This window comes from Sorghum bicolor, chromosome 6 (assembly GCF_000003195.3).
Source record: "Sorghum bicolor cultivar BTx623 chromosome 6, Sorghum_bicolor_NCBIv3, whole genome shotgun sequence".
Taxonomy (NCBI): domain Eukaryota; kingdom Viridiplantae; phylum Streptophyta; class Magnoliopsida; order Poales; family Poaceae; genus Sorghum; species Sorghum bicolor.
In genome coordinates, this window is record NC_012875.2 from 51,345,979 (window position 1) to 51,372,733 (window position 26,755).

Genomic DNA, 26,755 nt, shown 5'->3' on the forward strand with positions numbered 1-26,755 from the left:
TATCATTTAGGAAAAATATAAAGAGCGTTTTGAAGATACTCTTCGAATGGCTCTAGGATTGCTACTTTGGTAAGAAATATGCACGTTTGTTTCACTGTTTTTTTTTAATAAAATGAAATGGACATGAGAGCTTCCCTGACTAGACGCACGGTATGCTAACTTATATGAGTCATGCGCTTTTTTAACATTAAGTATAGACAAAAAGACGGTTGACTCGACTTGTGATAAGAGCATCTCCAAGGGCTTTGCAAACAAACTTTGCATTGCCCTATTTACAAAAAAAAGTAGAAAATACCCCTCCAATGGTTTTGCAAATAAGGTTTGCAATTTGGTTAACTTTGCAAATAGAGGTTGAGGCTTTGCATATATGCAAAAACTTTCCACCACTTTGCATTTACAATTTCGGCTTTCCACGTCGGACTCTGTCCCCCCCCACCCCGCGCGATTTCTCTACGCCCGTCCGCCCTCCCTGCCGCGCGCGCCCGCCCTCCAGCTGCCGCGCGTGTCCGCCGTCCCTCCAGCTGCCGTGCGCGCCCGCCCTCCCTACCACGCGCGCCCGCCCTGGCTGGGCGGCGACTGGCACGAACGACCTGGGCTGGGCGGCAACTGGCGGCGACTGGCACACACGACATACGTCAAAATGGCGCGAAGGGAAAAAAACACGCGGGCGCGATCGGTGAAAAAAAAACTCGGGGATGGGGTCCACACTTTGGGTTTGCCAAATCTAAATGCAAAGTTCCTTGGAGTTGGACTATTTTTAGACTTTGCAAATGAGTTTGAAACTTTGCAAACAACACCAAATACAAAATTCATTTGCAAAGTCCCTTGGAGATGCTCACCCTTTTTTTCACTCAACTTCGTTTTTTCACTCAACGCTGAAGTATCTCTCAACCAACACCTGCGCAGTACGCTGCTCACTAGCCGTTTGATGTGTCAAAAAGATGTCCCAATGTCCTGTGCAGTACGCTGCTGTTAGTTTTTTTTTTACTTCACAAAGAACTGTGTTCTACTCATGTACTACGTTTATTTCTGTAATAATTTAAAAAAACGTACAAAAGAGTCACTTGTTTATAATGTAATAATGTCACACGCAAATCAAATCCCACGGAAAAGCTCACCAAACAGCAAAGCACAGCACCCGCGGCCCGCCGGCCGATTCGTGGAACACCTCGCGGCTGTTCTCTGTTGATGCCATGGCGGCGCCGTCGCTGTGGCAGCTGGAGGACGCGGCCATCGCGAGGCTCCGCGCCTGCGCCACGTTCCGGGACCTCCTCCGAGCGCACGGCCTCGCCGTGCGGCTGTGCCTCTCCCAGAGCAGCTACGTCGCCACCCAGATCGTGCACGTCTGCAACGGTCACGGCCGCGCCGCGCACGCCGCGCGGGTTTTCGCCCACGTCCCCGCCCCGAACCTCCACCTCCACAACGCCATGATCAAGGCCTACGCGCAGAACCACCTCCACCGCGACGCGGTCGAGGTCTACGTCCGCATGCTCAGGTGCCTCCCGGACCCTTCTTCGAGCGGTGGCTTCTCCGTCGGCGACCGGTTCACGTACCCGTTCCTCCTCAAGGCCTGCGGCGGCCTCGCGGCTTCTCAGCTCGGCAGGCAGGTGCACGCGCACGTGGCGAGGTCTGGGTGCGAGTCACACGCCATCGTACAGAACTCCCTGATCGAGATGTATACGCGCTGCGGGGATTTGTCGCTCGCGCGCAAGGTGTTCGATGGAATGCGGGAGAAGGACGCGGTCTCCTGGAACACGCTCATCTCTGCGCACGCGAGAATGGGGCAGATGAGGAAGGCACGGGAATTGTTCCATTCGATGCCGGACAAGACGGTGGTTTCCTGGACTGCCTTGGTGTCCGGATACACCGCGGTTGGGGACTTCGCAGGTGCAGTCGAGGTGTTCAGGCAGATGCAGATGGAAGGATTTGAACCAGACGACGTGAGCATCGTTGCGGTGCTGCCGGCCTGCGCCCAACTCGGTGCCCTGGAGCTTGGCCGGTGGATATATGCTTACTGCAACAAGCACGGCATGCTGGGAAAGATATACATTTGCAATGCGCTGATGGAGATGTACGCGAAGTGCGGGTGCATCGAGGAAGCGCTGCAGCTTTTCCATGGCATGTCCGAGAAGGATGTCATCTCATGGAGCACAGCAATTGGTGGCCTCGCGGCACACGGGAGAGCACGTGAGGCTGTGAAGCTGTTTGAGGTGATGGATAGAGAAGGAAGGGTGATGCCAAATGGCATCACATTCGTGGGGCTCTTGTCAGCCTGCTCCCACGCTGGGCTCCTGGACGAAGGCCTGCGCTACTTTGATCGAATGAAGGAAGAATATGGTGTGGAACCCAGCGTCGAGCACTATGGCTGCGTTGTTGACCTCCTCGGCCGGTCAGGGCGAATCCAGCGCGCTCTTGACACCATAGGAGGCATGCCGATCCCCCCGGATGGCAAGATATGGGGGTCACTGCTCAGCGCGTGCCGCAGCCACAGCGACGTCGACACAGCCGTGGTGGCGGCCGAGCGGCTTGTCGAGCTGGAGCCAGAGGACGTGGGCAACCTCGTCATGCTGGCCAATGTGTACGCCGCTGCGGGCCGGTGGGGCAACGTGGCCAGTACGAGGAAGGAGATACGGAGCCGGAGCACGAGGAAGACGCCCGGGTGCAGCATGATCGAGGTGGACAACGTGGTGCGCGAGTTCGTCGCCGGGGAGGACCTGGGTCCTGAGTTGGGAGGCATTGCTGCCATAATTGATATCCTGGCCTCGCAGCTTGCTGACGATGAAGAATTAGTTGATTCAGATTGTGGAGGTGATGTGAATGTGTTTGCTAGTGGGTAGTACTGATACTATATTGGAAGAGGTGGTCCGATGGTGGAATATGAGAGGAGAATAGCGTCAGGAAGAGACCTAGTAGATGCGATAGTTTTCAGGTGTTGTTCTGATCTTTCAGCAAAGGTTGTTTCCTGGATAGCTTCCATCAATGCTGTGTAAACAGTTTTCCCACCTTTTTACTGGTTCATACAGGCTGATACAATTCAACAATTACAAAGGCTCTATGAGGAGTTGATTGAGAATGAAGAAGACTGCTGGCTGGATAGATATAAGTCATCTGAGAAATCAGGACGGTAAGAGCAGTTACAGTGCACAGAGATGACATATTTTGTAATTTGTATATAGTGCATTATCTTAATCTTAACCTTAGTCTTTGATATTGAAGGAGCCGATGGCTATGGTCCCGGCTCATTACTCAGCCTTGTACCTATGATTCAGTTAAGGGGTTTTACCTATATGGTGGTGTCGATACAGGGAAGTTGATGCTTATGGACCTGTTCTATGAACAGTTGTAAGTCTATCAGTTCTAGCCTTCTAGGATAAGATCTCCATCACAACACTTTGTGATGGTGTTCCAAAGTTTGGCTGTAGTAACAACACAGCAGCTTTATTTGTCTCAGCCTCAATATGTGCTGACAACCATTTGTTCTGCATTTGAACTTTATGACACCTAAAACTTCAACATTCAGTGTGTCTGCCTTAAGGAGGTTTTATCATAGAATACATCTGATCACATGCAGTAGTCTCTCATACTTAAAAAATATAGACTTGAATGAAACAACGGAAATATATTTTTCCCCCAATCTGAATTCTAAAATTCTCCGCCAGTAGATTTTTTTCATACTACAGCCTACATTTTCTTATATTCGAATAATGAATGTTTTTTTAGGTTACATACGAGAACAAAGTAAGGCTGTTATGTACAGCGGAGGCTGGACCAGTAGAACTGTTTGAGATGGAACACTTTTGTTTTATAAAGAATCAACAGAGCCAAAAATAAGGTCATGGAGCTCTGCCCTGTCTCTCTTGTGTCTGCAGTGATTCGCTGAAGCTCGGTGGACGAGGAGATGGGGTGAATAAGGGAATGAAAGAGCCACCCTCAGCGTCATGGGCAGTCACAAGGTGCAATCCTTTTTGTGTTCTGTAGCTATCTTATAGTGGGTTTACGCTTTAATTCTTACATTAGGTGAATAACTTAATTTTGTGGCTGCCGGGACACTGTTGTTTTGCTACTTTAATTGATCTGTTGCTGCTAATGAATGTGATCTGTTATGAGCCCTCATCTTTGGTGATAAATGTATTGTTAAAGACTTGTTCGTCTGAAACCAGCACTGTTTAAAGGACAAAAAACCACAGCCTTGCAGCATTGTGTTTGTATTTCGTGTCGGGGCTAATTTAGAGTGCCGTTTTTGTAGCTGTGTTATGGCTTAGTGTTATATGATGTTAATGTCTTGAGTTAGTTGAACAGTTCATGAGTATTGTGCAATGTCTGAATAAGAGGTTTTTCTCCCACTTGTATTTTTCATAGCACTTAGAGCTTCGTCTAGTGAGAGGCTGATTTCAAATAGAGTTTTCTATTGAGAATTGAGTGCGGCTTGCATTTTTATTTCTTCTGTTGGATTGGCGGAACTGAATACTCATTTCTGTTTCCGAAACTAGAAGGGACCTGGCATTGTTTACTTTGAAGATAGATCGGTTAAATCATATGTGCCATTACCAAGTACTAGTCATCGTTTTAAACATCTGTTATTTAATTTCCGCATTGTCCTTATACCGGTACAACACATTAAGATGAGCATCGTCCTGCTATGTAGACCCAAATGGTTAAAATAATCCAATATTTCCATAAACTGAAAATGCAGCAAACTCAGAGTGTATCTTCTCCATTGAGTTCTACAAAGTTTGTATCGGTACAGATTTGGTAGGGGCTTCTAAAAATGTAGCACTAATAATATGTAGAATTGCATAGTACTGAATGAACAAAAGAGGTGCTGGTGACAATATTTGCCTCGCTAATAGGGCTTAGATTGGATACAATAATTTGTTCCGAATGCCCAAGTACGCATGTGATTTGTCCAGTCCTAGGACCTGAAGATCACCCTTTGGCTCATTTTATGGCTTCTTAGACCTTGGCTCATTTTATGGCTTCTTAGACCGTCTGTATTTTGAGAGATCGGTGACTAGGTGACACCACGAGACAAGTTTAAGGGCCGTTGGTGTGTTTTACTCATTAGTTGTTGGAAGCGGCTTCTCTTGCCTGACTTGTTTTTACTACAATTATCATCTTGACATGTTTTTTTAGAAAAGAAACTATTATCTAAAACTAGTTGTGCATATATCATCGGTCTGAGCCGTCCTCTTTGCTTTAAGCTTTGCAAGGAACAGACTACATCATGTTTGGTAGGTAGAATAGTTGAACAGGAACATGTGTAAATAATCAACTCAATAATGTTATTGCAGGATATATCTGACCACCCAACTGTATGTTCAACTCGACAAAGATACATGCCAAATGATGCAGGCTTGATTCTGGTTCCAGCACTGGAGATTTTATGGTGCCAAACAATTTTGACGACTCAGCGTAGCATAATCAATGAGCCCCGACCACTGATAGGAGCGCATGTTACGCCAAGTTATGCTTTTTACTTGGCTGTTATAACAGTTTGGAGTAAACAATCTGATTGTTCAGGATTATGTTTTATCCAGCTATGATTTGATTTGAGTTTAGGAACGTGGTACTTCGATGCTGTGATCTGGATCGCAGCTTTGTGTTGTTTCAGATGGAACACTTTAAGGTTGAAAGCACTTATTTGGGGTTGATTACGCTGCCCAGTAATTGTAGCCACCCTTGTCGCAATCGCAAATAACTGATGCGGCCTTCAGATGTTACTACTTCAATTGCTAGCTTGTCACTCGTTGAGGGCGTGGTCTATTTGTTTGTTTGTTTTTCTGTGACTGCAGTGCTCAGAAATCAAAACCTATACGCTGTAAGCCGCAGCACAAGTGGAAAGTGGTGGCTACAGAGGGGCCGTGCTGTTCGTTGCACATTCGAGGGACAAACAGTTTATCATTTTCTCCGTTGGATTTTCCAGTTTTGTCGCTAGATTTGGGGCTTGTTTACTTCCAAAAAAATTTACAAAATATAAATAGTAGCACTTTCGTTTGTATTTGATAAATATTATCTAATCATGGACTAACTAGGCTCAAAAGATTCATCTCATAAAATACAGGTAAACTGTGTAACTAATTATTATTTATATTTATATTTAATGCTTCATGTATGTACCGCAAGATTCGATGTGACAAGAAATCTGAAACTTTTTGCAAAATTTTGGATTTTGGATATTGTAGCTCTTTCGTTTGTTTGTGTCAAATATTGTCCAATCATAGACTAATTAGGGTCAAAAGATTCATCCCGCGATTTATAGGCAAACTGTGTAATTAGTTTTTGTTCTTGTCTAAATTTAATACTCTATGCATGTGCTGTAAGATTTGATGTGACGGAGAATCTTGAAATTTTTTTAAACAAACCAGGCCTTACTCAACGGAGATTCCATATATAGATTCCGTTCACACCTTCGTCCAAATAAAGACGAGTAGGATGGCGAGGGCACGCACATGCACATGGAATGATGGAAAACACCACGAGTCGCGCACGCCTGCTTCTCAGAAGGATCCACGGACTCCTCCTTGTCCTTGGTACATGTGACGGTGTCATGTTCCCCCCTTGCCTGTCTTCACGACAGGGTGCGTCGTCGTCCGAACGAATGCGCCGCGGCGGCTTGCCTGCGACCTCACATGTTCTTCTGCGCCATTGTTGCCATGCTGACGCCACAAGCTAGGCTGGCTGTCGTTTTCTTGTGCCAGAACCAAGGGATTCGCTTCACATGGTCCCATTTCCGCAGGGCCGGCCTTTTGGCCCTTGGCGCACCGCTCCCAAAGCACCTGCGTCGAGGAACGAGGATTGTTGCAGAAATGAGTTCGTCGTCACCACCCTCCTCAACCACGTACTCGACTCCGAAGCGGTATTCCAAAGGAGAGGTATATACAAAACGATGGCACCGTGCTTTACTTCGTCTGGAGAACCACAGAATTTAGAAAAAGCTTTGCATGATAGAGATTCGTATGGAGAACCACAAAATCTAGAAAAAAGTTTTTTTGCATGATAAAGATTCGTCTTGGAGAACCACAGAATTTAGAAAAAGCTTTGCATGATGAAGATTCGTCAGGAGAACCACAAATGATAAAGTTTGGGAAAAAAGCTATGGATTTGGAGTACATGGCTCTTGTGAAAAACTAGTGCCGAGCGCAGGAACTGTGGACCGGCGACGCTCGTCCCAAACGGTCACATGAGGCGGAGCACAAAAGACATGGCTGGTGGGGATTGGAGGGACGATGTAGAAACAGGAATCAGGTTGCTGTGAAAGCGCGTATTTTAGGCAGGATATGGAGTTTACTATTACTATTACTATAAAACATAGTATTTAGTTCCACCTCATAAAGGAAGAAATATCATATTCCCTCGGTCATGTAACAGTTCTAAAAATTCTAGGACAACTTTAGGAAACGCTCAAATGACGCATATACTCATATTATTTCAATTATAGAGCTTCTCCTTAAATCATAGCTTTCTTTTTAACAATTTTTTGCCAAATCTAAACATAGCCATTATATAGAATGTGTTGTATTTTTTTAATATAAATTTTGAAAGTCACAATGCACTCTATTTCAGGACGGAGGGAGTATGTTGCAACTGCAAATAGGTTTATAAAGTCGAAAGAATGTCTGGTGACAGTCTCGATAGATACAAGGCTTAATTTGGTTATTAAAGGCTTTAAACAAGATATGGTATATATATTATGAAGACATATTTAGTCCAACTGTCAAATCAACTACATTAGAACCGTGTTGTCTATTGCTATCTCTAGATCGAGGATGGACATTGTGCCAGTTAGATGTTCAAAATGCTTTCTTGTAAGCCTTGTTATGGATTTTAGTCTACACCTAATTTTGTTTGCAAGCTAGATAAAACTTTGTATGGGCTGAAGCATGCGCCTAGAGCGTGGAATTCTAGATTAAGTAGAAAGTTGTATGATCTTGGTTTTAGGTCATCCAAAGCTGATGCATCATTGTTCTTTCTATAATAGGGGGGGGGGGGTGTTATGATTTTTGTTCTTGTATATATTGATGCTATCATAGTCACCTATTTAACATCGAAAGTAACAGAATAACTCTTGTAAGATCTAAACAAAGAATTTGCTCTAAAAGATCTAGGGATATTCACTATTTTCTTGGTATGAGGTAAGCAAGATACGTGATGGAATTGTGCTTACACAAGAGAAGTATGTTAATGATATGTGTTGAGTTGAGATGGGATGACAACCCTCGAGCCGGCAATATGCCCCTTTCAACAAGTAAGAAACTTTCGGCTTATAAAGAATCACCTCTTGAAACAAATGATGCTACACAATATAAAAGTATAGTTGGTGTCTTACAATACTTGACTTTGACACGACGATTTGTCGGTTCTTGCATGCTCCAACGACAAACCATTGGGCAACGGTGAAGAGAATATTGAAATATTTAAAGCATACAACAAATGTTGGATTAACAATCAATAAATCTTCCTCTTTACTTGTTAGTGGGTTTTCAGATGTGGTTTGGACAGGGATCTACTGGTGGGTTTGTTATACTTTTGGGGCTAATATCATGGTGTGCTCGAAATTAGATGACAGTGTTGGGGTCAAGTACTAAAGCCGAATATAAAGCTTTGGCCAACACAACAACAGAGATCATGTGAGTTCAAACTTTGTTATATGATGAATTGGGGATTCAAGCACCAAGAGTTTCTAAGTTATGGTGTGATAACATTAGAGCTAAGTATCTTTTGTGTAAATCATGTGTTTCATGCACGTAACGAACATATAGAGGTTGATTATCATTTTGTACGTGAAAGCGTAGCACGAAGACTAGAAATTCAATATGTTTCCGTTATAAAATATGTTGCTAGCGGTTAGGACCTTCCCCTCTCCATATATCATGATAAACATAGTGGATGAAAGTAGAACACATAGACACGAGAGATAGGGGCACGAAGGTTAGTGCATGTCATCAATTAATACGAAGTCGTCGCGAACCCAAGATAGGGCACGATGTTCCCACTAAACTTCTATACCAGCCGCTAATTTTTCAATCTACCCCTCCACCTAGTTGTCACGGCGAAGCCTCTTTGGAACCCAAGCTCAAAAACATAAGAGTATGAAAAACATAGGATTAATAGTTGTATAGAACTTACAATCCTATAGGAATTCAAGATATATAACTTTTTACTGTGGTCTTTGATATAAAATATGAAAAAATACGAGGATTAAACATAGATAGACATATAGGAAACTTTTCATGAGATACAACCTCATACTAGCCTTTCCCTAAAATATCTATACTTAATATTAAAGAGCTAAATTTTAGTTTGTGTGTTATCGCTATCGCCATCGAGAAACCCAACCCCTGGCAATCATTGAGCTCCTAGTGGTGACACCGTTGCCGCAAGAGCTCGTTCGTGCAATTAATATTGCCACTTGAACTAGGCATACGTAGGTGTCCATAGCTCGGTCGTCCACTATTGTCATAACTCCAACCATTGGGTGTCGTCGCAAAGCCGCATCCACCGCTCCTTGGGCAGACAACTCCATGGGATGAGCGCGACTCCATAGAATGGGTGAAGCAACGTGGGGTGGGCAAGTGGGCGCGACACATTATGGGTGAACGGTAGCAATGAGAGTTTGGGTGCAAGGATGTTGAAGACAAGAGTTATGGACAGATTCTTTGAGGAAGGAGAAGAGTTGTGAGTGCAAAGTTATCTTTGAGTCAGAGCATCCAAAAGTTTAGACTATTTTAGCTCACTTTTATTGTTTAATGGTCTAATATGCTCTTTAGGATGTTAACTAAAGTTTAGAAGTAACTTTAGACCATCTATTTAGAAATTTTAATCTAAATTTTAGCAACCGAACTTTAGATGAGTGGAGCACATGGGGGTCTTATTTGGGTTGGGTTAAGGTATTTCCATTGGACCCATTATTGTAACTAAAAGCAAAAACTTAGCATCATATCCTTCTTGCTACACCCTTTGCTTGAAGAACCTTTGTTAGCACGTGTTCTACTACACGCGACGCACAATTCTCTCTCTCTCTCTCTCTCTCTCTCTCTCTCTCTCCCCTATTGTTCATCTTCTTCAAGACGGGTCTCATGCTCTTCTTCGTTGTCAAATTGCGCTGGCCCACGCCCTCGCTTCCGACCTCTACCGCCGCTCCACCCCCGCCCTCTCCTAAATCCAATCGGAAGAGAAAAGCTTGCCACTTCGTCATCATCGCCGCCAGCACCACCCTCTCGGTAGTGCCCCCGCTGTCTCGTTCGCGGCTCTCAACGCGCCACCACCCGACCAAGCCCCTCTTTCTAAGCATGCCTACCATGGAGAGCTCTCGTGAAATCCAAAACCCTAACTCCAACATCCCACCGTCATGCTTGATGTGACCTTTCCACCGGCCACCCCGCCCATCGCTTCTAATTTTGTTGGTGTCCGCATGTGTGGGTTGCTTGTAGGTAGTGACACATGTGCGTCAAATAAAGATTGTGCCATGGTGCAACAATTCATTGACATCCCCGCAACAAGTGCTCCTATTCGCATGGTGGTTGTCATACTGCTCCTAAGCCATGTGTTTCCACAAATAACAATGTCATCCGCATTCAAGAAGGGTAAATGGCGGTAGCGGCAAAGAAATGCCAAAGCCTTTTAGAGCTCCCTTCTACATTTTGATGGCACACAAGAGTTATATGATATCTTCGGAGCCTTCAAGTCACATCTTCTTCCTTTCTTTGTGGAGGTCATTGTCCTTATATAGATGACAAGAAACAATCATATTTTTAATGGAATACCACCTTCTCTTTGGCATTGCATAAGCACCTTCGAGCATGAGTTCACCATGGTTATCCATCGTGTGAATAAGAAATATTTCCCCTTCCATTATTCTATTTCCATGTTTTCTTCTTTATTTTCTTTGTCTCCTGATCTTGTAAACTTTTATTTTCATTCTTTATATTTAATAATAATATATATATTAACCATTAGGGCCCCTCCTGTTTTCCTTTCCTAAAAATGAATGGTGATGTTCAACTGTAATATGTGAATCCAAACCCACCACATGATATAGGGCTCCTATATATATTTCTGTTTCCCACTACTCATTTTTTTCTGTCCCACTTCTAATTTTCCCATTGTTAACCAAACGCCATCTGACCTAAGCATGCATCAGCCTGCAGCAACATATAATGGCGCGATATATATATATATATATAGAAAAAAAAATGCACGTTGCGTTGTCCAGGCTCCAACTCAAAGCCGTGCACGGAACTGTTAATTAATCGCCTATCCAAGCGCAGCAACAGCACCCACCTTAATTCCAGCTCACGCTCCACTCTCCCATCCACCTGTTCCCAAACTTCCCATCCCCTCGGCACCGGCGACCGGCCCGACGCCCGGAGCCTCCTGCCGCATTTTTCAGACTGGTCTGTTTCGTGACGTCGCAGGAGAAGGGGGGCATCGTCGCTGTCGAGCCAGGGAGACTGGCCGCGACGAAGTGGTCAGAAGCAGCGGCGGCCGGCGCGGTTTCGGTTTCTTGGCTGGCCCGAGTTGTTCGATTCCTCTCCTGATTTGTGGTGCGTGCGTATATTCCGTCTTCCTCCCAGTCTCTGTTCATTGTCCGGGCTTCTTCTTTGTTATACATACAATACAATTCTGATTCGATTCTTCTCGACTTTCTTTCCGTTCTCTATTATTGATTTGATTAGGAAAGGTAGTTCTAGTACAGAGTTGTCTGGAGGCCCCGTCGCTCTCTGTCTCCTCACGCTTGACTACTCGCCGGCGGCGCCACCGTCGGAGGCAGTTGCCAATCGCCGCGTCCGGTGGCCGCGTTGCAGCGCCGGGGCGTCTCTTGTTGTGCTGCGGCGGATTGTCGCGGCCTGCACGCGGTGAGGCCGGCATCCCTCTTCGGAAGGCGTGCTCGGGCGGGGCCAGCCCAACCGCCGTTCGTGGGCTAGAGTTCCTCGCTCAGGTGAATCGGGCGGTTGGTCTTCTTGTTCAAACTTGAATCGTTACTTCAGGATTGCTGTCTGGATCGTTCTTGATTTGCTCTGTAATAATTCCGCAAAATTTGGAGCTTGGATTTCCCAATATAGTATATTTCTTGTTACCTGCTGCTGGTTGTAGTTGTACTGGTGCTGATACTGTTTCATCTTCCTCGATCCGTAGCAAGTTTCAATCTTTGAGACGCACTCGTAGGAGAATTTACCCATCTTCCTCGATCCGTAACAGTACTCCCATCATCCTGGATCCGTAACAGTACTCCCATCATCCTGGAGCTGGCGTTACCTTTAGCCCGTCGTGCAAGAATTTACCCATCTCGGTCACTTGCTTTCCTACTTTGAAGGGCTTATATATAAATATATATTTCATCTGTCCATGAAACTTGTAGTCGATCGATGGAGCTGTAGTGATACTGGTCAATTTCATATGGATTCCTAGTTTTTCTCGGGAAACTTTAAGTGTTTTTCTATTGGTATTTATATATTTAACTAATTATTAATTGCAGAGTAGTGTACTGTACTAGCAGCTGCAGTTCTTTTCACTAATGAGCGCCCTTCCCATGTCATTTTCTTGATTACCTTTTATGATGGTAGATTCCATGTCTCATGCTCCCACCCTCATTTAATTAACTTGTTTGCTTACTTTTGCCGTTCCCTTGTTTATGCAACATGATTGATGCTTCTTTCGTCACATGGCCAGTAATATGCTACTCTTAGGATATGTACCCTGTATCATTCTTTAATGGTTCCTTGGTCTGATGCATTTGTAGGCTCATAACTTCCTTTGGTGTCTGCCTAGAAAGTGGAGAAATAAGATACATAGTGGAAGAAGATGAGATCAGTTGTTCGGTCACTTCGCCAGCTCCGCCGTTTCGCCCAGCACCATGCAGAGAGGCACTCACAAGCAACCAGATTGTTCGGGCAGCAGAATGCTTTAATCATGTGTGGTTTGACATCCCGTTCACTGAGCATGTTACGTCGTAATGGTGAAATTAGCAGATTTGCAAGCCCTGGCATGGAGTTGATGAGGTCCATGTTTTCCACTGTAGCGGCTGATTCAATTAAAGGTTCTCTTCTCATTTCTCTTTTACGTTGGTGATTTCTATCTCCTATTTTTGGGGCCACTTGAATCATCCTATTTGCTTTCTTGAACTTTGCTGTAGATATTGGAAGAGGTGGTCCGATGGTGGAATATGAGAGGAGAATAGCATCAGGAGACCTAGTAGATGGCGATAGCTTTCAGGTGTTGTTCTGGTCTTTGACCAAAGTTCATTTCTTGGATAGTTTCTGATCAATGCTGTGGTAAAAAGTTTTCCCATCTTTTTACTGGTTCAAACAGGTTGATACAATTCATCAATTACAAAGGCTCTATGAGGAGTTGATTGAGAATGAAGAAGACTGTCAGCTGGATAGATATAAGTCATCTGAGAAATCAGGACGGTAAGAGCAGTTTCCGTGCACTAAGGTGACATATTTTGTATATAGTGTATTATCTTGACCTTAGTCTTTTTTCTTTTGGAAAAAAAATAACCTTATTATTTGATATTGAAGGAGTCGATGGCTATGGTCCCGCCTCATTACTCAGCCTTCTACCTATGCTCCAGTTAAGGGCCTTTACCTCTATGGTGGTGTTGGTACAGGGAAGACGATGCTTATGGACTTGTTCTATGAACAACTGTAAGTCTATCAGTTCTAGCCTTCTAGGATAAGATCTCTGTCACACCACTTTGTGATAACTATGTTCTAAATTGTCAATTTGTAACCTCTTCCTCAGTATTCCTAGTCCATCATGAAGTAGTTGTGAATACATTAATGCTCTACTGGTGCATCAGTCTATATAAGTGATTCTGTATCACAACTGTCGTGGCAACTATTCACATTCCAAGGGTCAATATTTTTTCTTTGTCATTCTTTTTAGATCCTGCGCAATCAAGAGTTAACCGAACACATTATGAAGATAACGAATGTATTAGTATTAATATTAGCATCCATTGTTGTCAAAATTTTTGAAGATCAGTGGTATGTAATCAGAAGATGGTAGCTGGCTATCAGAAGGAAAATGGCCTCCTTTTTCATTAATCTAATTTTAACTGGTTACTCTTATACTCTCACCCAATATTCAATTTTTCTAGAAAGTTGACTTGTACTCTGAAAACTTGGGACATTGACATTTTTTTTTATATCTAAGAGGAATTTAGGAATTTAGCAGAATGACTATTGTAGCTTTATCTGCAATTCCTTGTCACTGGGTGCTACATACACAGAGATACAACAACTACCCTATATTTGAGAATTCTCAATGCTAAACTTTGATGTTCATCCGCTTAGGTCATGTCGATTCGATAATGTGTCAGCCAAAAATTCGTTTGTATCAAGCATGTTTGTTTTGTTGACATATAAGCTAGACCTCAATTTATATTAACATAAGAAGTAGACTTGAAATCATAATTAGTTCACTGTGAATTGCATTCTTACGCACTTCATGTGGCGATAAAACCATTGATCCTTGCTCATTTAGAATTAACTACACTTCTTAATTAAGAAATTCACTTGCCTATATTTCTTGAAATATGAATTGGTCTGGGTCAATGAAGCTAGATTGGTTACCATGAGTCCATGACCTGTACCAGGAATAACCTTCTGCAGCCTGTTGGTTAAAAGTTTTTTTTTTCCAGAATCTAAGAGCAAAACTAGGCTAATAAATTGGCTTGAAATCATTCAATGTGATTATAGTACTATAAATCTTAGTCACTCAGGTAATAACTGGGTCATTAGTGGAAATTTGGGTGGCATCTCGATTTTGGGATTGGTCAGCAGTTTATAAATCTTCGCTGATTACATCCCAGCACTGTCTGTAGAACATATAACAAAATTCATGCGATGCAGGGCTATGCCAATGTATGGACTCTCAGGATAAATTGCTTAGATGAAAGATGAAATAACCAAAATTTGTGTTTGATGCCTTCACAGTTCTCAAATTTTAGTTGGAACCTGTAGTACCTGTGACCAACAGAAATCCTGTCATATTTTTCTTGTTGATGGAAAAACTAGATGGAAAGAATGAAATGCTGGCATGTCTTTCTTGTCATTTTATACATTCAGAAAGATAATTTGTTCCAAATAATCTTGAAATAATGGAGTTTCATACATATCTCATGGCTTTACAATAATATTTAGACAAAACATTGGTACTTACATGCATTCTTCACTTTAGAGAACTGAATATTGTTGTCTTGGCAGGCCATCTAATTGGAGAAAAAAACGTATTCACTTTCATGATTTCATGTTGAATGTACATAGTCGTCTTCAGGTAATTTGTTTATTTGTGCAAACTGCCTTCAGAAGTACCCTGTTCCAAGCTTCAGGAAAATATGATAATTGTTGTCATGACACTTGTCTATATGCAGATGCATAAAGGTGTTTCAGATCCCCTTGATGTCGTAGCAGCTGAGATTTCAGATGAGGCCATCATATTATGTCTTGATGAGTTTATGGTATACTTTTCTGAGGTTAAATATTCCGCCAATGTCCTAATATATATATATATGTTTGTAATAAGCCCAACTATACTGCACAGGTAACTGATGTTGCTGATGCTATGATTCTGAACCGGCTGTTCAGACAATTGTTCAGCAAAGGCGTTGTATGTGGCTACTATTTTCTTCCATTTTCTTATGGGACTAAAATACTCAGGTTATCTATACAATGCATCAACCTTTGACATGGATTTATTTGCATGTTTTGTGCTCAGATTCTTGTTTCGACTTCTAACCGTCCTCCAGATAAGCTTTATGAAGGTGGCTTACAACGGGATCTTTTCTTGCCATTTATTGACACCTTGAAAGTACGAGTTGTTTTACATTTATCAATTTCTCTGCATGGTCCATTAAGCTAGTATGTTGGTCTTTACTTTTGTGGACCATTTCAGGAAAGGTGCATCGTGCATCCCATTGGATCTGCGGTGGACTATCGTCAACTGGGTTCTGTATGTTACCATCTTCTGCAAACTAGTAGTCCTTGGTTTCTTCCCCCTTCCCTTGTCTGACATCTTTGAACTGATGTCTGAGCAGGCTGAACAAGGCTTCTATTTTGTCGGAAAACATTACAGTACGCTTCTGAAACAGAAGCTCCAGTCTTTAATTGGAGATGAGGAACCCAGCCCACAAACTGTTGAAGTAATCATGGGAAGGAAATTACAGGTATGGTAAAAGTATTCAAAAACAGCCCACTAAAAACATTATTTTTTATTACTTAATAATGATAATGATTTTGCAGGTTTCCCTGGGAGCAAATGGTTGTGCATATTTTCCTTTTGAAGATCTTTGTGATAGACCTTTAGGTGCAGCAGATTACTTTGGACTCTTTAGTAAGTATATTGCTGCCTGATTATTTTGGACTTGATATATAACCTGTTAACTGATAACTAATTGTTGCCTTACAGAAAAATTTCACACCCTGGCACTTGACGGTGTTCCAAAGTTTGGGTCTAGTAACAGAACGGCAGCTTATCGGTTCGTCACACTGATTGATGTATGGTCCTTGTTTTCTCTCACTTTATTACGTTTAAGTTTGTCTCAGCCTCAATATGTGCAGACAACCATTTGTTGTGTATTTGAACTCAAGACACATTAAAAATTCAACATTCAGTGTGGTTAGCTTAAGGAGGTTCTATCATAGATTAGATCTGATTACATGCAGTAGTCCCTCGTACTTAAAAATTAGATACCTGAGTGTAAACAACAGAAATGTATTTTCCTTCAATCTGAATTCTAAAGCTCTCTGCCAATAGATTTTGCATACTACAGCCTACATTTTGTTATCTTGAAATACTGAATGATTTTTTAGGTTATGTACGAGAACAAAGCAAGGCTGTTATGTACAGCCGAGGCTGGACCAGTAGGACTGTTTGAGAATATCGTGACTGTTGCTGAAGCACAGAAGGTTTCACCAAGATATTCACGCTCACAGAAAAGCGACGATCCTGACTTATGTGTGGACAATGAGCTTGGATTTGCCAAGGATCGAACGATTAGCAGGTAACTGGAAATGTGTGCATGCTGATGTACGTAGATTTCAGATTAGTGCTCTGCCTGCCATGTCGAATCACAAGTCACAATCAACCATTGAGGCTCGTATTTTACTGGTGCCTTCTGTTTTGGCTTGTGCTTTTACAGGTTGACAGAGATCAACAGCAGAGAATATTTGGAGGACTTCGAAATGAGATTGAGGCAACAGCAGCAGCTGCCCTTGCAAGGTCTAGATAATGGCGGTGATGTTGTACTAGCATAATAAGCAGAAGGCTTCTGCCCCTCATATTTGAAATTCTTGTATTCACACCCACCTGTCTTACATAGGCAACTGAGAAGCTATGCTTTTCCAACAGAGATGCATGTAAATGTGCAATAAAGCTATGTAAGTATTTTTGCTAATTGGTGAGTGATCTATAAAATGGCTCAATCTGTAGGGGAAAATACCATATTGATAATTTTGTTGTATCACATCTTTCCATACCTTTAGAGGGACTTAAAGCTCAAAAACAGCATGAATTCACTGCATAAAGCCATATAATAGGCTAAAAGCTTTCGCTGAACTTTGTGAATTGGAGAAAAATGCTAACGACTGTTCGTGTTTTTCTATTGTATTTTAGCTTTAGCTTTTCTGACATGCTTGACGTAGTAGGGAACCTTTGGTTTGTTGCGTCATGTCTGGAGCAGATCTGCTAAATTTTCCAAGGAGACCTTCCTTTTTCAACAACTGTAATGCACAAAACAAGTATCTCAAGAATGCATCACGACGCCAGTATAAGAAAATAAGGGTAACTGATGCTTAGTAGTTCTCTCTGTGTGATAACTGTTAAGAAATACATTATTTCTAGAATCATCAAATTTTCATTTTTATAAAGAATCAATCAACAAAGCTAAAAATAAGGTCATCGAGCTCTGCCCTGTCTCTCTTTTGTTGTATCTGATCCTGTTGGCAGTGATTTGCCCTTTTTGTGTTCCAGTAGCTGTCTTATTGGATTTAAGGTTTAAATCTTACATGAGGTGAGTAACTTAGGCCTTGTTTAGTTCCAAAAATTTTTAGGGAATCGACAATGTAGCATTTTTGTTTGTATTTGACAAATATTATCCAATTATGGACTAACTAGGCTCAAAAGATTCATCTCGTCAAATTCGACCAAACTGTACAATTAGTTTTTATTTTCGTCTATATTTAATACTTCATACATACGTCTAAAGATTCGATGTGATGGGGAATCTGAAAAATTTTGTAAAATTTTTGGGGAACTAAACAAGGCCTTAATTTTCTGGCTGCTAGGATTATCCACTAGCTACACTATTTCTTTTGGTCTTTTGATTGATCTGTTGCTGCTAACGAATGCTTATCAGGTATAAGCCCCCATCTGTGGTGATAATAGATGCATTGTTAAAGACTAGTTCATCTGAAATCAATCAGTCCTGCTCCCGAGATATGGGAATGCATTTCTGCTTATGTTTTATAACAGTTAGAGCATACTATCTGATTGTTCAGGCTTATGTTTTATCTTTATCCTGCCATATGATTTGAGTTTTGGAAAGTGGTACTTCGATGCTGTGATCTGGATTTTAGTTGTTACAACTTCAATTCTTGGCTTGTGAGTCGTTAGGGCGTGGTCTGGTTGTCTTCTGTGACTGCAGTCCTCAGAAATCGATAGCTGTAAGCCCCAACAGCGGCACGAGAGGAGGAAGAGGTGGCAACAGGGTGGGTCTTGTGCGGCTTGTTGCACATACGAGGGAGAGGAACAAACAGTGCATCAGTTTCTCCATTGGGTCGATCGATTTTTCCCGTTTTGTCGGTACAGATCTGCAGTGGTACATCGACACACACACACACACACACACACACACAACGCCATTGCATTACCTACACTACACGTGGCCAGTCGCTGCTAGCCAATGCAACTAGAACGCGATCTACCACTAGGGGATCATCGGTGAGCTAGCAGCTTTAGCCGGAGGAGCGTGCGGCCGGCAGGGCCTGACCCCGGAGGAAATGGTAGAGCATGGCGAGCGAGCGGTCCGGCGCGAAGAGCGGCACCTGGTGGCCCGCGCCGCGCACCGTGACGAGCGTCAGCCCCTCCTCGTACTCCACCGCCCACCCGGCCACCTGCTGCCGGTAGTACCACGCCCGCCACCCGCCCCACTCCGCCGCGCCGCCCACACCGCCTGCCGAAGCGGCCGCCCTCTGCCGCCGCCGCAGCCCCATCGTGTTGATGCTGTACCGCGTCGACGTCACCGGCACCCGCCCGTCCGTGTCGCCACTGCATGCAACGTGCAATGCCGATCGCGATCGCAGGTGTCAGCTCAGCAGCATCATCGATCAGGGACAACAAGAAGGCTGGATGGCAATTGCTCACGAGTGGAGGAGCTAGTACCTGTACACCCAGACGCGCAGCCCGGCGGCCATGAGCTTCTTGAGGATGGGCAGCACGGTGGCCGGCGAGTCGTTCCATTTCCTTATGACCTCACTGCAAACACGGGACATGTAAAACAACCATCTTCCACCGCAGTTACGTCCCGTCAGAGCGGACGCTGAAACCGTGCAGAATTTGCACGCAGCAGAGGAAAATACGGTGAGCCCAGCGCAGAGGAGTCAATGCGCACGCAAGTTGCCCAGATCTGACGAACGGGCCGGTGGTGGGCTGGTGGTGGCAGATGCAAGAGTAATTGGGGACGACAACGACGACGACGAGCGGCACGTGCACACGCGCTGCAAAGGGTAGCATATGCGGAGAGAAGAGAAACAGTAACTGCGAAGTGCTGACCTGCAGGGCGAGTACGGGTAGGGCAGGCGCGTCCGGTTGGCGTGCAGCGCGCGCTGCACGTCGCCGCGGTTGAAGTAGTTGGTCACGTAGGCCTCCGTGCACGGGTCGTACCCTGCCGGCACACGCTTCATCAGCCTGTGCCACTCCTCCTGCATGCAATGCGAGTGTCAGTCAGTCATCGCGTGCCAGCGGCATCCACAAACGACGACAGAGAGACTGAGAGACAGAGTAGCGCCCCCGCGTGCGTGCGTATATACGTACATGCTTGGAGAGGAGGCGCGGCGCGGCGACGAGCCTCGCCGCGGGCCGCCCGGCAGAGGAGACGTTGTTCGGCAGCAGGCACGTCGGCGTGTAGATGCTGTAGATGTCGATGTCGTCGTAGGCGCCCAGGAAGGCGCGGAGCGCCGGGGAGCAGCCCTTGCCGGGCCGCCCGCCGTCGGCCTCCTCCTTGAAGGAGTCGCACTCCCGCCGCACCGCCGAGTAGAGCTCGTCGGAGATGATGGCGTGGCTCCAGGCGTACTCCACCATGCCCAGCTGGTCCGTCGCGTCGTTCAGCACCGCGTTCCCGATCTGCAATGCAAGTGGGGAAAAACCTTCTTGGCAGTTGCAGAAATGGTTTTTGCTTTTCTTTCTCAGAGCAGCGTACGATGCAATCCGCCGTCATGCGTGCAACTGTTACTGCATGCCACGACCCAGGTAAAAGGGGGTTTGCTACAAACCGCGCCTTTTACCGTGTTGGTTATTGGATGTTAAAAAAAAACCTAAGTAAAGCGGTAAAGCTCGCAGGGCGGGGTATATCCTCATGCACGCTTATGTCCCTCAGACCCTCACTCATCTTTAGTATCATGATCTACTTTTACTAACGGCGCAGCACTGACTCATTTCACTCTCTTTTCCTTTGCTTGTTGGCTTTATATCTTTCTAGAACACCAGCTAATGCCTGATTTGCTGCGTCAAAGCTGGTTGCCTGGAACCAAGCAAGTAAGCAATCCTACCGGCATATATGATGGCAACTTCCTTTATTACACACACTGATGTTGTGAGGCATCCAGTGCTTACCATGAAGCCTTTGATGCTGATGGCTCTGTCCCTACTCGCCGCTTTGTTCCCGTCGTAGATGAGCTCCGCCAGCTGTGGGACGTAATGCCCTACAAAAGCGTAACACAACACGGCAGATGCAGCGGCCCGCCCGTTCATCATTCGCAGATCACGATGCAGCAGCTTTAAGAAAACAGAGGCTTATTAGTTCATTACCGGCATAGCTCTCTCCGGCGATGTAGAAGTCGCGGCCCTTGAACTCGGGGAACTTGTCGAGCCAGCCGAGGAGGAAGCTGTACGAGTCCTGCGCCGTGACGCGGTCGCCCAGCCGCCGCAGGTCCGACGTCCGGTTCGTGTACGAGAACCCCACGCCCACCGGCGCTTCCAGGAACAGCAGGTTCACGGCTGCAAAGTGGAAGCCCATTGCCAATCACACAAGATTTCAGTTCATGGACAAGTAAAAATTCAGAGTTTCAGAGAGTATTAAGTACTAGCAGAACTGAAGAGTAATGTCTCTGGTTTGGTTGAGAAGTGTTTGGCTTGCCTTTGTTCCATGCGTAGGCGTTGCGCGTGAGGTTCGTGCCGTAGCTCCTCACCAGGAATGGACCCAGCTCCTGGGCGGCTCCGTAGGCCACAGACGAGCACCCAGGTCCTGCAATGCAATGGCAAGTCGCGTAGAGAGATGGCTCCATGAGTATCTTCAGTCCGTCAGTCGGCAGACATGGAGCCATCCCTCTACAGTCTACGCTAAACTCGTGGCTAGCTCTACGTGTAGAGACAAGTCGCGTAGAGGGATGGCATCCATTTCGAATCGGTCGTCAGCAGGCACAGGAATTTTTCGACCACACGCACTGCTACAGTACGCCTAGATCGAGTGTTTTGCCACTCGGCAGCCTTATCCGTTCTGCATTGGCCGCTACTGCAGTTCTCAGATGGCCTATGGGAATTGTTAACAGGCTACTCCTACTAGTATGCTGTATGCGTAGGCTTTCTAAGTACTGTCTATATCGAGTAGCAGTAGCAAAAAATAACCAAGGGCTTGCTGGAGAGAAGAGAAAGCAAATGCAAAGGTAAGGACTAAGGACAGAGTGGAGAGCAGGGTGATGAGACGGCAGAAAGGCCTCCCTGCCCTTCCCTCGCGGTCAAAGCGTCAAAGACTCGTACTTCCATGTAATTAAACAAGTAATTCCTTCTACCTTTTCTCCCGTTTTTACTAATAACAATGCTCTTCACATTCTATAGTATCTTTTTCAAATAAGAAAAAAAAATCACTGAAGTCTGAAGATACAAGCAACTCTGACTGAATGATGCTGATAAGCGTCATGACAAAATAGTACGTGCTTGCTCCTCTCTGACAGTAACGCCTTGTTTAGTTCGCCCAAAAACCAAAATCTTTTCAAAATTTCCCATCACATATGCATGAAGTATTAAATATAGATGAAAATAAAAACTAATTACACAGTTTACCTGTAAATAAATCTTTTAGACCTAGTTACTCCATGATTGGATAATGTTTGTCAAATAAAAACGAAAGTGCTACAGGTTTTCGGAACTGAACAAGGCCTAACACTTGGATTCTCTAGTTCGGTTTCAAACGAACACATGCTCGCATAGTACTATGTACTCATCCATGTGCATTGTATCAGCTCTAACTTATAATATAATCTAGGATTACGGCTCATAATCTCCCTTTATCTTTACTGTATCGGTATCGTCCTCCTCTGGTGGTGGCGCTGGTGCTGGTGGTGCCCCATTGCCATTGGCCTCTCTAGAGCCATGTGAAGGAATGGTAAAAGGAGAAGCGAAAGCGAGAGAACAATATATCTGGTTGCCTGATGGTTAACAGTGTCACCGTTGCTGCACTGCAGTGATGTGCAGTGCAGGGCGAGAAACTGCATCGCACTCGCTACTGTGTATGTCCCTCCACTCCAGCTTTGTCCCTGTCGCCGGCCGGCCGGAGCGGAGCGGGCTTTCTCTTCCGGGACCAGGGCACAAGATCTGCCCCCCGCCTGGCTGTACGTCGGCCTCGAGCCTTCTTTTGCCCTTTCGCAGCGTCTTTTTCCTGCGCCGGGGAGGGAAGAAGGGCTACCCTCTGCTCAACTGCTGTAAGATCTGAACGCATGCTCTCGCCTCCTCTCATCCTCCCTTCCTCTGGATTCTGGTGCTTTGCTTTGGGGAGCTTTTGCTGCCGGAAAGCATCCTTCTTCAGTTGCAGCACTGTGACCACACGGGCCACGGCCCTGTGCACTGCTTTCCGACTTGCCGACGAGTTTTTTTTTTCTTTTGTGGGTGGAAAGAACAGAGAGGAAATGCAGGCATGCACAATATCGATGCAGCGCTACCATTTTCACTACGATTCGTTCCATCTACCGCCATAGTATTTCGGCAACTGCTATCCTATTAGATGTTGCAAACTTGCAACTTGCAAGTGGAGGCAGAAGAGCATGCGACAAATGTAGGCAAATCCGCAAACAAAAGAAGCATTGGTTTCGAATGCCGCTATGGAATGGCCTGGAATGCGAAAAATCAGAAATGGACAGCAGTCACGGGACCTACAGAGCTACTATATACGAGAATAATGAAACAACCCGAGTGGCTCAGGAACCGTTCGTTCGTACCTCCGTTGAGCCAGAGCAAGAGCGGCTTCTTGTCCGGCTCCCGCTCCGCCTCGAAGAACCAGTAGAAGAGCGCCTTGCCGCCACCGCCTTCGCCGGCGACGTCGACGTAGCCGGCGTAATGGCTGAACCCGACGGCCGGCTGCCCGGGCAGCCCGGTCACCAGGTCGGCCTCCGGCCTCGGGCTCCTGCTCCTCGACGGCGCGCCGCTGACCGCTGCCGACGCCGACGCCGTTGCCAGCGCGAGCATGAGCAATGCCGTGGCCATAGTCGCCATAGCCATGGTCGTCACTGTGCGCAGGCGCGGCGTGTGGTGGTGGGGGGCCGTGGCAGCGTTCCCTGCACAACTGCGCGTTTGGGGGCAGAGGGAGGGCAGAGCCGTGGTGAGACGGGGAGGGAAGGGCGGTTTAAAAACAGAGGAGGACGGGGAATAAAGTGGAGGTGAGGGGGTTGGCAGTAAATGTTTCATTTTTAGTGCCGTAGTGGGGGGCAGTTAAGAAATGAATTCGCTAACCGCAGAGTCGTGCCACAGTACAGGACCTTCTTGTTTTTTTTTCTTTTTTTGCAACATGTCAGAGTAATTATTTATGTGAACTTTTTTATCTCTAGGGTTCTATCATGTGACCAATAGGTTCCGAGTTCCGAGAGCGATTGCTGTATGGATCAATCGAGCCTTATTTTTTTTTAGCATGACTCCAGTTAAATTCTCATGGAATTAGGGTTTGGTCGGAGTCATCCTCACTCCTTACAATTTTGTTATCTTAGGCCTTATTCTGTTGATAAAGTTTTTTTTAGAATTGTAGCACTTTCGTTTGTATTTGGTATTTATTGTTCAATCATGTATTAACTAGACTCAAAAGATTCGTCTCGCAAATTACAGGCAAACTATACAAATAGTTATTTTTTAATATCTATATTTAATGCTCTATGCATATGCCGCGAAATTTGATATGATGGAGAATCTAAATTTTTTTAAACTCAACAAGGCCTTATAGTGTGGATGGATCCACCGAAAGCTCATACTTGACGAGCATATAATTAGGTCTTGTTCAGTTCCCATTTTTTTGGGGGGTTTAGGTATTATAGCATTTTTATTTTTATTTTTATTTGATAATTTTTGTCCAATCATGGACTAACTAGACTCAAAAGATTTATCTCGTGGTTTACATATAAATTGTACAATTAGTTTTTGTTTTAGTCATATTTAATGTTTCATGTAGTGCCACAAGATTCAATGTGACGAAAATTTTTGAAAAGTTTTTGGTTTTTGGATGAACTAAACAAGGCCTTAGTATAAATCATGCAATATGGAGCTATCTCACTAAATTCATAAATAAACATATGACTCACTATTTCATATGAGATAAAAGATGAAACATCAAACAAAAATATCCATAAGAGTTTGGGTTTCAAATTTGGGACTAGAGTAGTTCGGTATTGCAGTCGTGCTAAGTGACGACGGCGTAGATAGCAAGGTCACCGGACAATATTGCAATTTGAGGATGATGGCCATCGAAGAGAGTTAGAACTTAGAACTCGGAATAGGAGCGCCAACTCTAACAAGTGCTTGCGATGGAGGATGGGGGAGCTTTCCCACGAGCAACTAGAAAACGTTCAGAATTCCTGATCTACCAAAAAAAATGTTGTGGCACCATTTCCTTCTCTGGTCTAGGTAGTGGTAGTAGTCACTACCGGAATCCGGCTCTTTGCCGAGTGTCTAGTGGTTTGCCGAGTGTTTTTTTGCACTCGACGAAGAAGCTCTTTGCTAAGTGGAAAAAAAACTCTCGGCAAAAACAATACTCGGTAAAGAAGGTTTTTGCCGAGTGTTTTTTTAACACTCGGCAAAAAGCTTGTTTTGTCGAGTGTTTTTTTGACACTCGGCAAAGACTTTCTTTTGCTTGAATTTATCAGCCAAATCAGTCAGCCATGAAATAATATATTTTTTTCTCACAAGCATCAACATCAGCATCGCAGCATTAGTCAAAAAATTAAAAAAAAAAAACAGTGTGCCGAGTGGACACATACAAGGTTGCGCAGATATTATCCTCCATCTAGAACTAGAGATGTTGAAAGTCCCGTTACTTCATGTGACAAACAACAGCACTGCATCAGAGATCTGAATAAAAGTTCCATTGCAAAATGAGATTTGAACAAGCAGGCAGTAGACACATAGCATAATCGGTTCTGACTATTATTTTTTCACATATGCATGTATTTAAGCGAACTCAGCAGCACAGTTCAACAGGCATTGGTACAACCGTACAGGTAGGAGTACAATACAAGGTGCAGAGAACATCAGGATCTCAACGTCGCACGCACGCACCTCACTTGGCCGCCTTCCCCAGCGCCGCCTCGAGCCGCTTGCAGTCGACGATGTAGGCGAACCCGTACGCCATGTTGGCGAGCGTGGCTTCCTGCAGCTCCTGGGTGGCCGTGGCCGTGGCGTCGGCGGAGAAGAACACGCGGAACCCCCTCACGAAGGCGTCCCGCGCGGTGGTCTCGCAGCACAGGTTGGTCATGACGCCCGCCACGATCACCTCCTCGGCGCCCACCCGCCGCAGCGCCTCCTCCAGCCCCGTGCCCGCGAAGGCGCTGTACGTGCTCTTCTCCACCACGAGGTCGGCCCCCTCGACGCGGCCGGCACCCGGGAGCAGCTCGGCCGCGGGCGTGCCGGCGTCGATGCGGTCGCCGGGCCACCACTCGCCGAGCGGGGGCCGTCGCGGGACGGAGTCCACGTGGCGGGTGTACACCACGGGCATGCCCGCGGCGCGGCATAGCGCGACGGTGGACGCGATGGCCGGCATGATCGGGGCCGCCAGCGACGCGAAGTGGCCCTGCACGTCGATAACGAGGAGCGCGGCCGCGCGCGGGTCCGGGTCTCGGCGGCGCGTCTCGTACTTGGTGTACGTGGTGGCGGGAGGCGGCATGGTGATAGAGCGGCGGACCGGTGGGAGTGGGAATGTGGGATTACAGGACCAGGAGATAGATCTCGACGGAACGGGAGCGCCGGAGCGGCGGACCGGTGGGAGTGGGAACGTGGGATTGCAAAATAGAAATAGTATCACTTTCGTTTATATTTAATAAATATCGTCTAATTATGAACTAACTAGACTTAAAAGATTTGTCTCGTCAATTTCGACTAAACTGTGCAATTAGTTTTTATTTTCGTCTATATTTAATACTCCATGCATGCGTCTAAAGATTTGATGTGATAGTGAATCTGAAAAATTTTGTAAATTTTTTTGGCAACTAAGGCCTTGTTTAGATACACCCAAAAACCCAAAACTTTACAAGATTCCCCATCACATCGAATCTTGCGGCATATGCAT

The 26,755-nt window shown here is 45.2% G+C and overlaps 4 protein-coding genes across 15 annotated transcripts; 2 read left to right on the forward strand and 2 right to left on the reverse strand.

Annotated features, from left to right (window-relative positions):
* On the forward strand, positions 1,076-5,729 carry LOC8082854 (pentatricopeptide repeat-containing protein At2g20540). 8 transcript variants are annotated; one of them, XM_002446769.2, is made up of 5 exons: positions 1,076-2,929; positions 3,024-3,124; positions 3,217-3,342; positions 3,870-3,953; positions 5,292-5,729. In XM_002446769.2, exon 1 carries the CDS (start codon positions 1,194-1,196, stop codon positions 2,835-2,837), a length of 1,644 nt encoding a protein of 547 aa, XP_002446814.2. In that variant the 5' UTR covers positions 1,076-1,193; the 3' UTR covers positions 2,838-2,929; positions 3,024-3,124; positions 3,217-3,342; positions 3,870-3,953; positions 5,292-5,729. The 8 variants fall into 8 exon arrangements, with proteins under 8 accessions (XP_002446814.2, XP_021318193.1, XP_002446813.1 ...); XM_021462518.1 differs by having other exon boundaries at positions 1,076-3,124; XM_002446768.2 differs by having other exon boundaries at positions 3,024-3,342.
* LOC110436392 (lactation elevated protein 1-like) lies at positions 11,085-17,467 on the forward strand. Of its 5 annotated transcripts, none has more exons than XM_021463431.1 (16): positions 11,085-11,543; positions 11,676-11,950; positions 12,740-13,036; positions 13,133-13,212; positions 13,309-13,409; positions 13,521-13,646; positions 15,210-15,279; positions 15,377-15,463; positions 15,547-15,612; positions 15,721-15,813; positions 15,898-15,954; positions 16,040-16,168; positions 16,245-16,335; positions 16,411-16,499; positions 16,815-17,005; positions 17,144-17,467. In XM_021463431.1, the coding sequence occupies exons 3-16, from the start codon at positions 12,802-12,804 to the stop codon at positions 17,256-17,258; spliced, it is 1,530 nt and encodes a 509-aa protein (XP_021319106.1). In that variant the 5' UTR covers positions 11,085-11,543; positions 11,676-11,950; positions 12,740-12,801; the 3' UTR covers positions 17,259-17,467. The 5 variants fall into 5 exon arrangements, with proteins under 5 accessions (XP_021319106.1, XP_021319105.1, XP_021319107.1 ...); XM_021463430.1 differs by having other exon boundaries at positions 11,676-11,938; XM_021463432.1 differs by having other exon boundaries at positions 11,200-11,543; positions 11,681-11,938.
* On the reverse strand, positions 18,744-23,808 carry LOC8082856 (serine carboxypeptidase-like 35). Its single transcript, XM_002448162.2, has 8 exons — positions 23,430-23,808; positions 21,356-21,463; positions 21,028-21,216; positions 20,833-20,921; positions 20,035-20,343; positions 19,774-19,922; positions 19,384-19,476; positions 18,744-19,269 (listed from the first exon to the last, which is right to left on the reverse strand). Exons 1-8 carry the CDS (start codon positions 23,707-23,709, stop codon positions 18,957-18,959), a joined length of 1,530 nt encoding a protein of 509 aa, XP_002448207.1. The 5' UTR covers positions 23,710-23,808; the 3' UTR covers positions 18,744-18,956.
* On the reverse strand, positions 25,540-26,447 carry LOC8056026 (nicotinamidase 2). The gene has a single exon (XM_002448163.2). It carries the CDS (start codon positions 26,351-26,353, stop codon positions 25,751-25,753), a length of 603 nt encoding a protein of 200 aa, XP_002448208.1. The 5' UTR covers positions 26,354-26,447; the 3' UTR covers positions 25,540-25,750.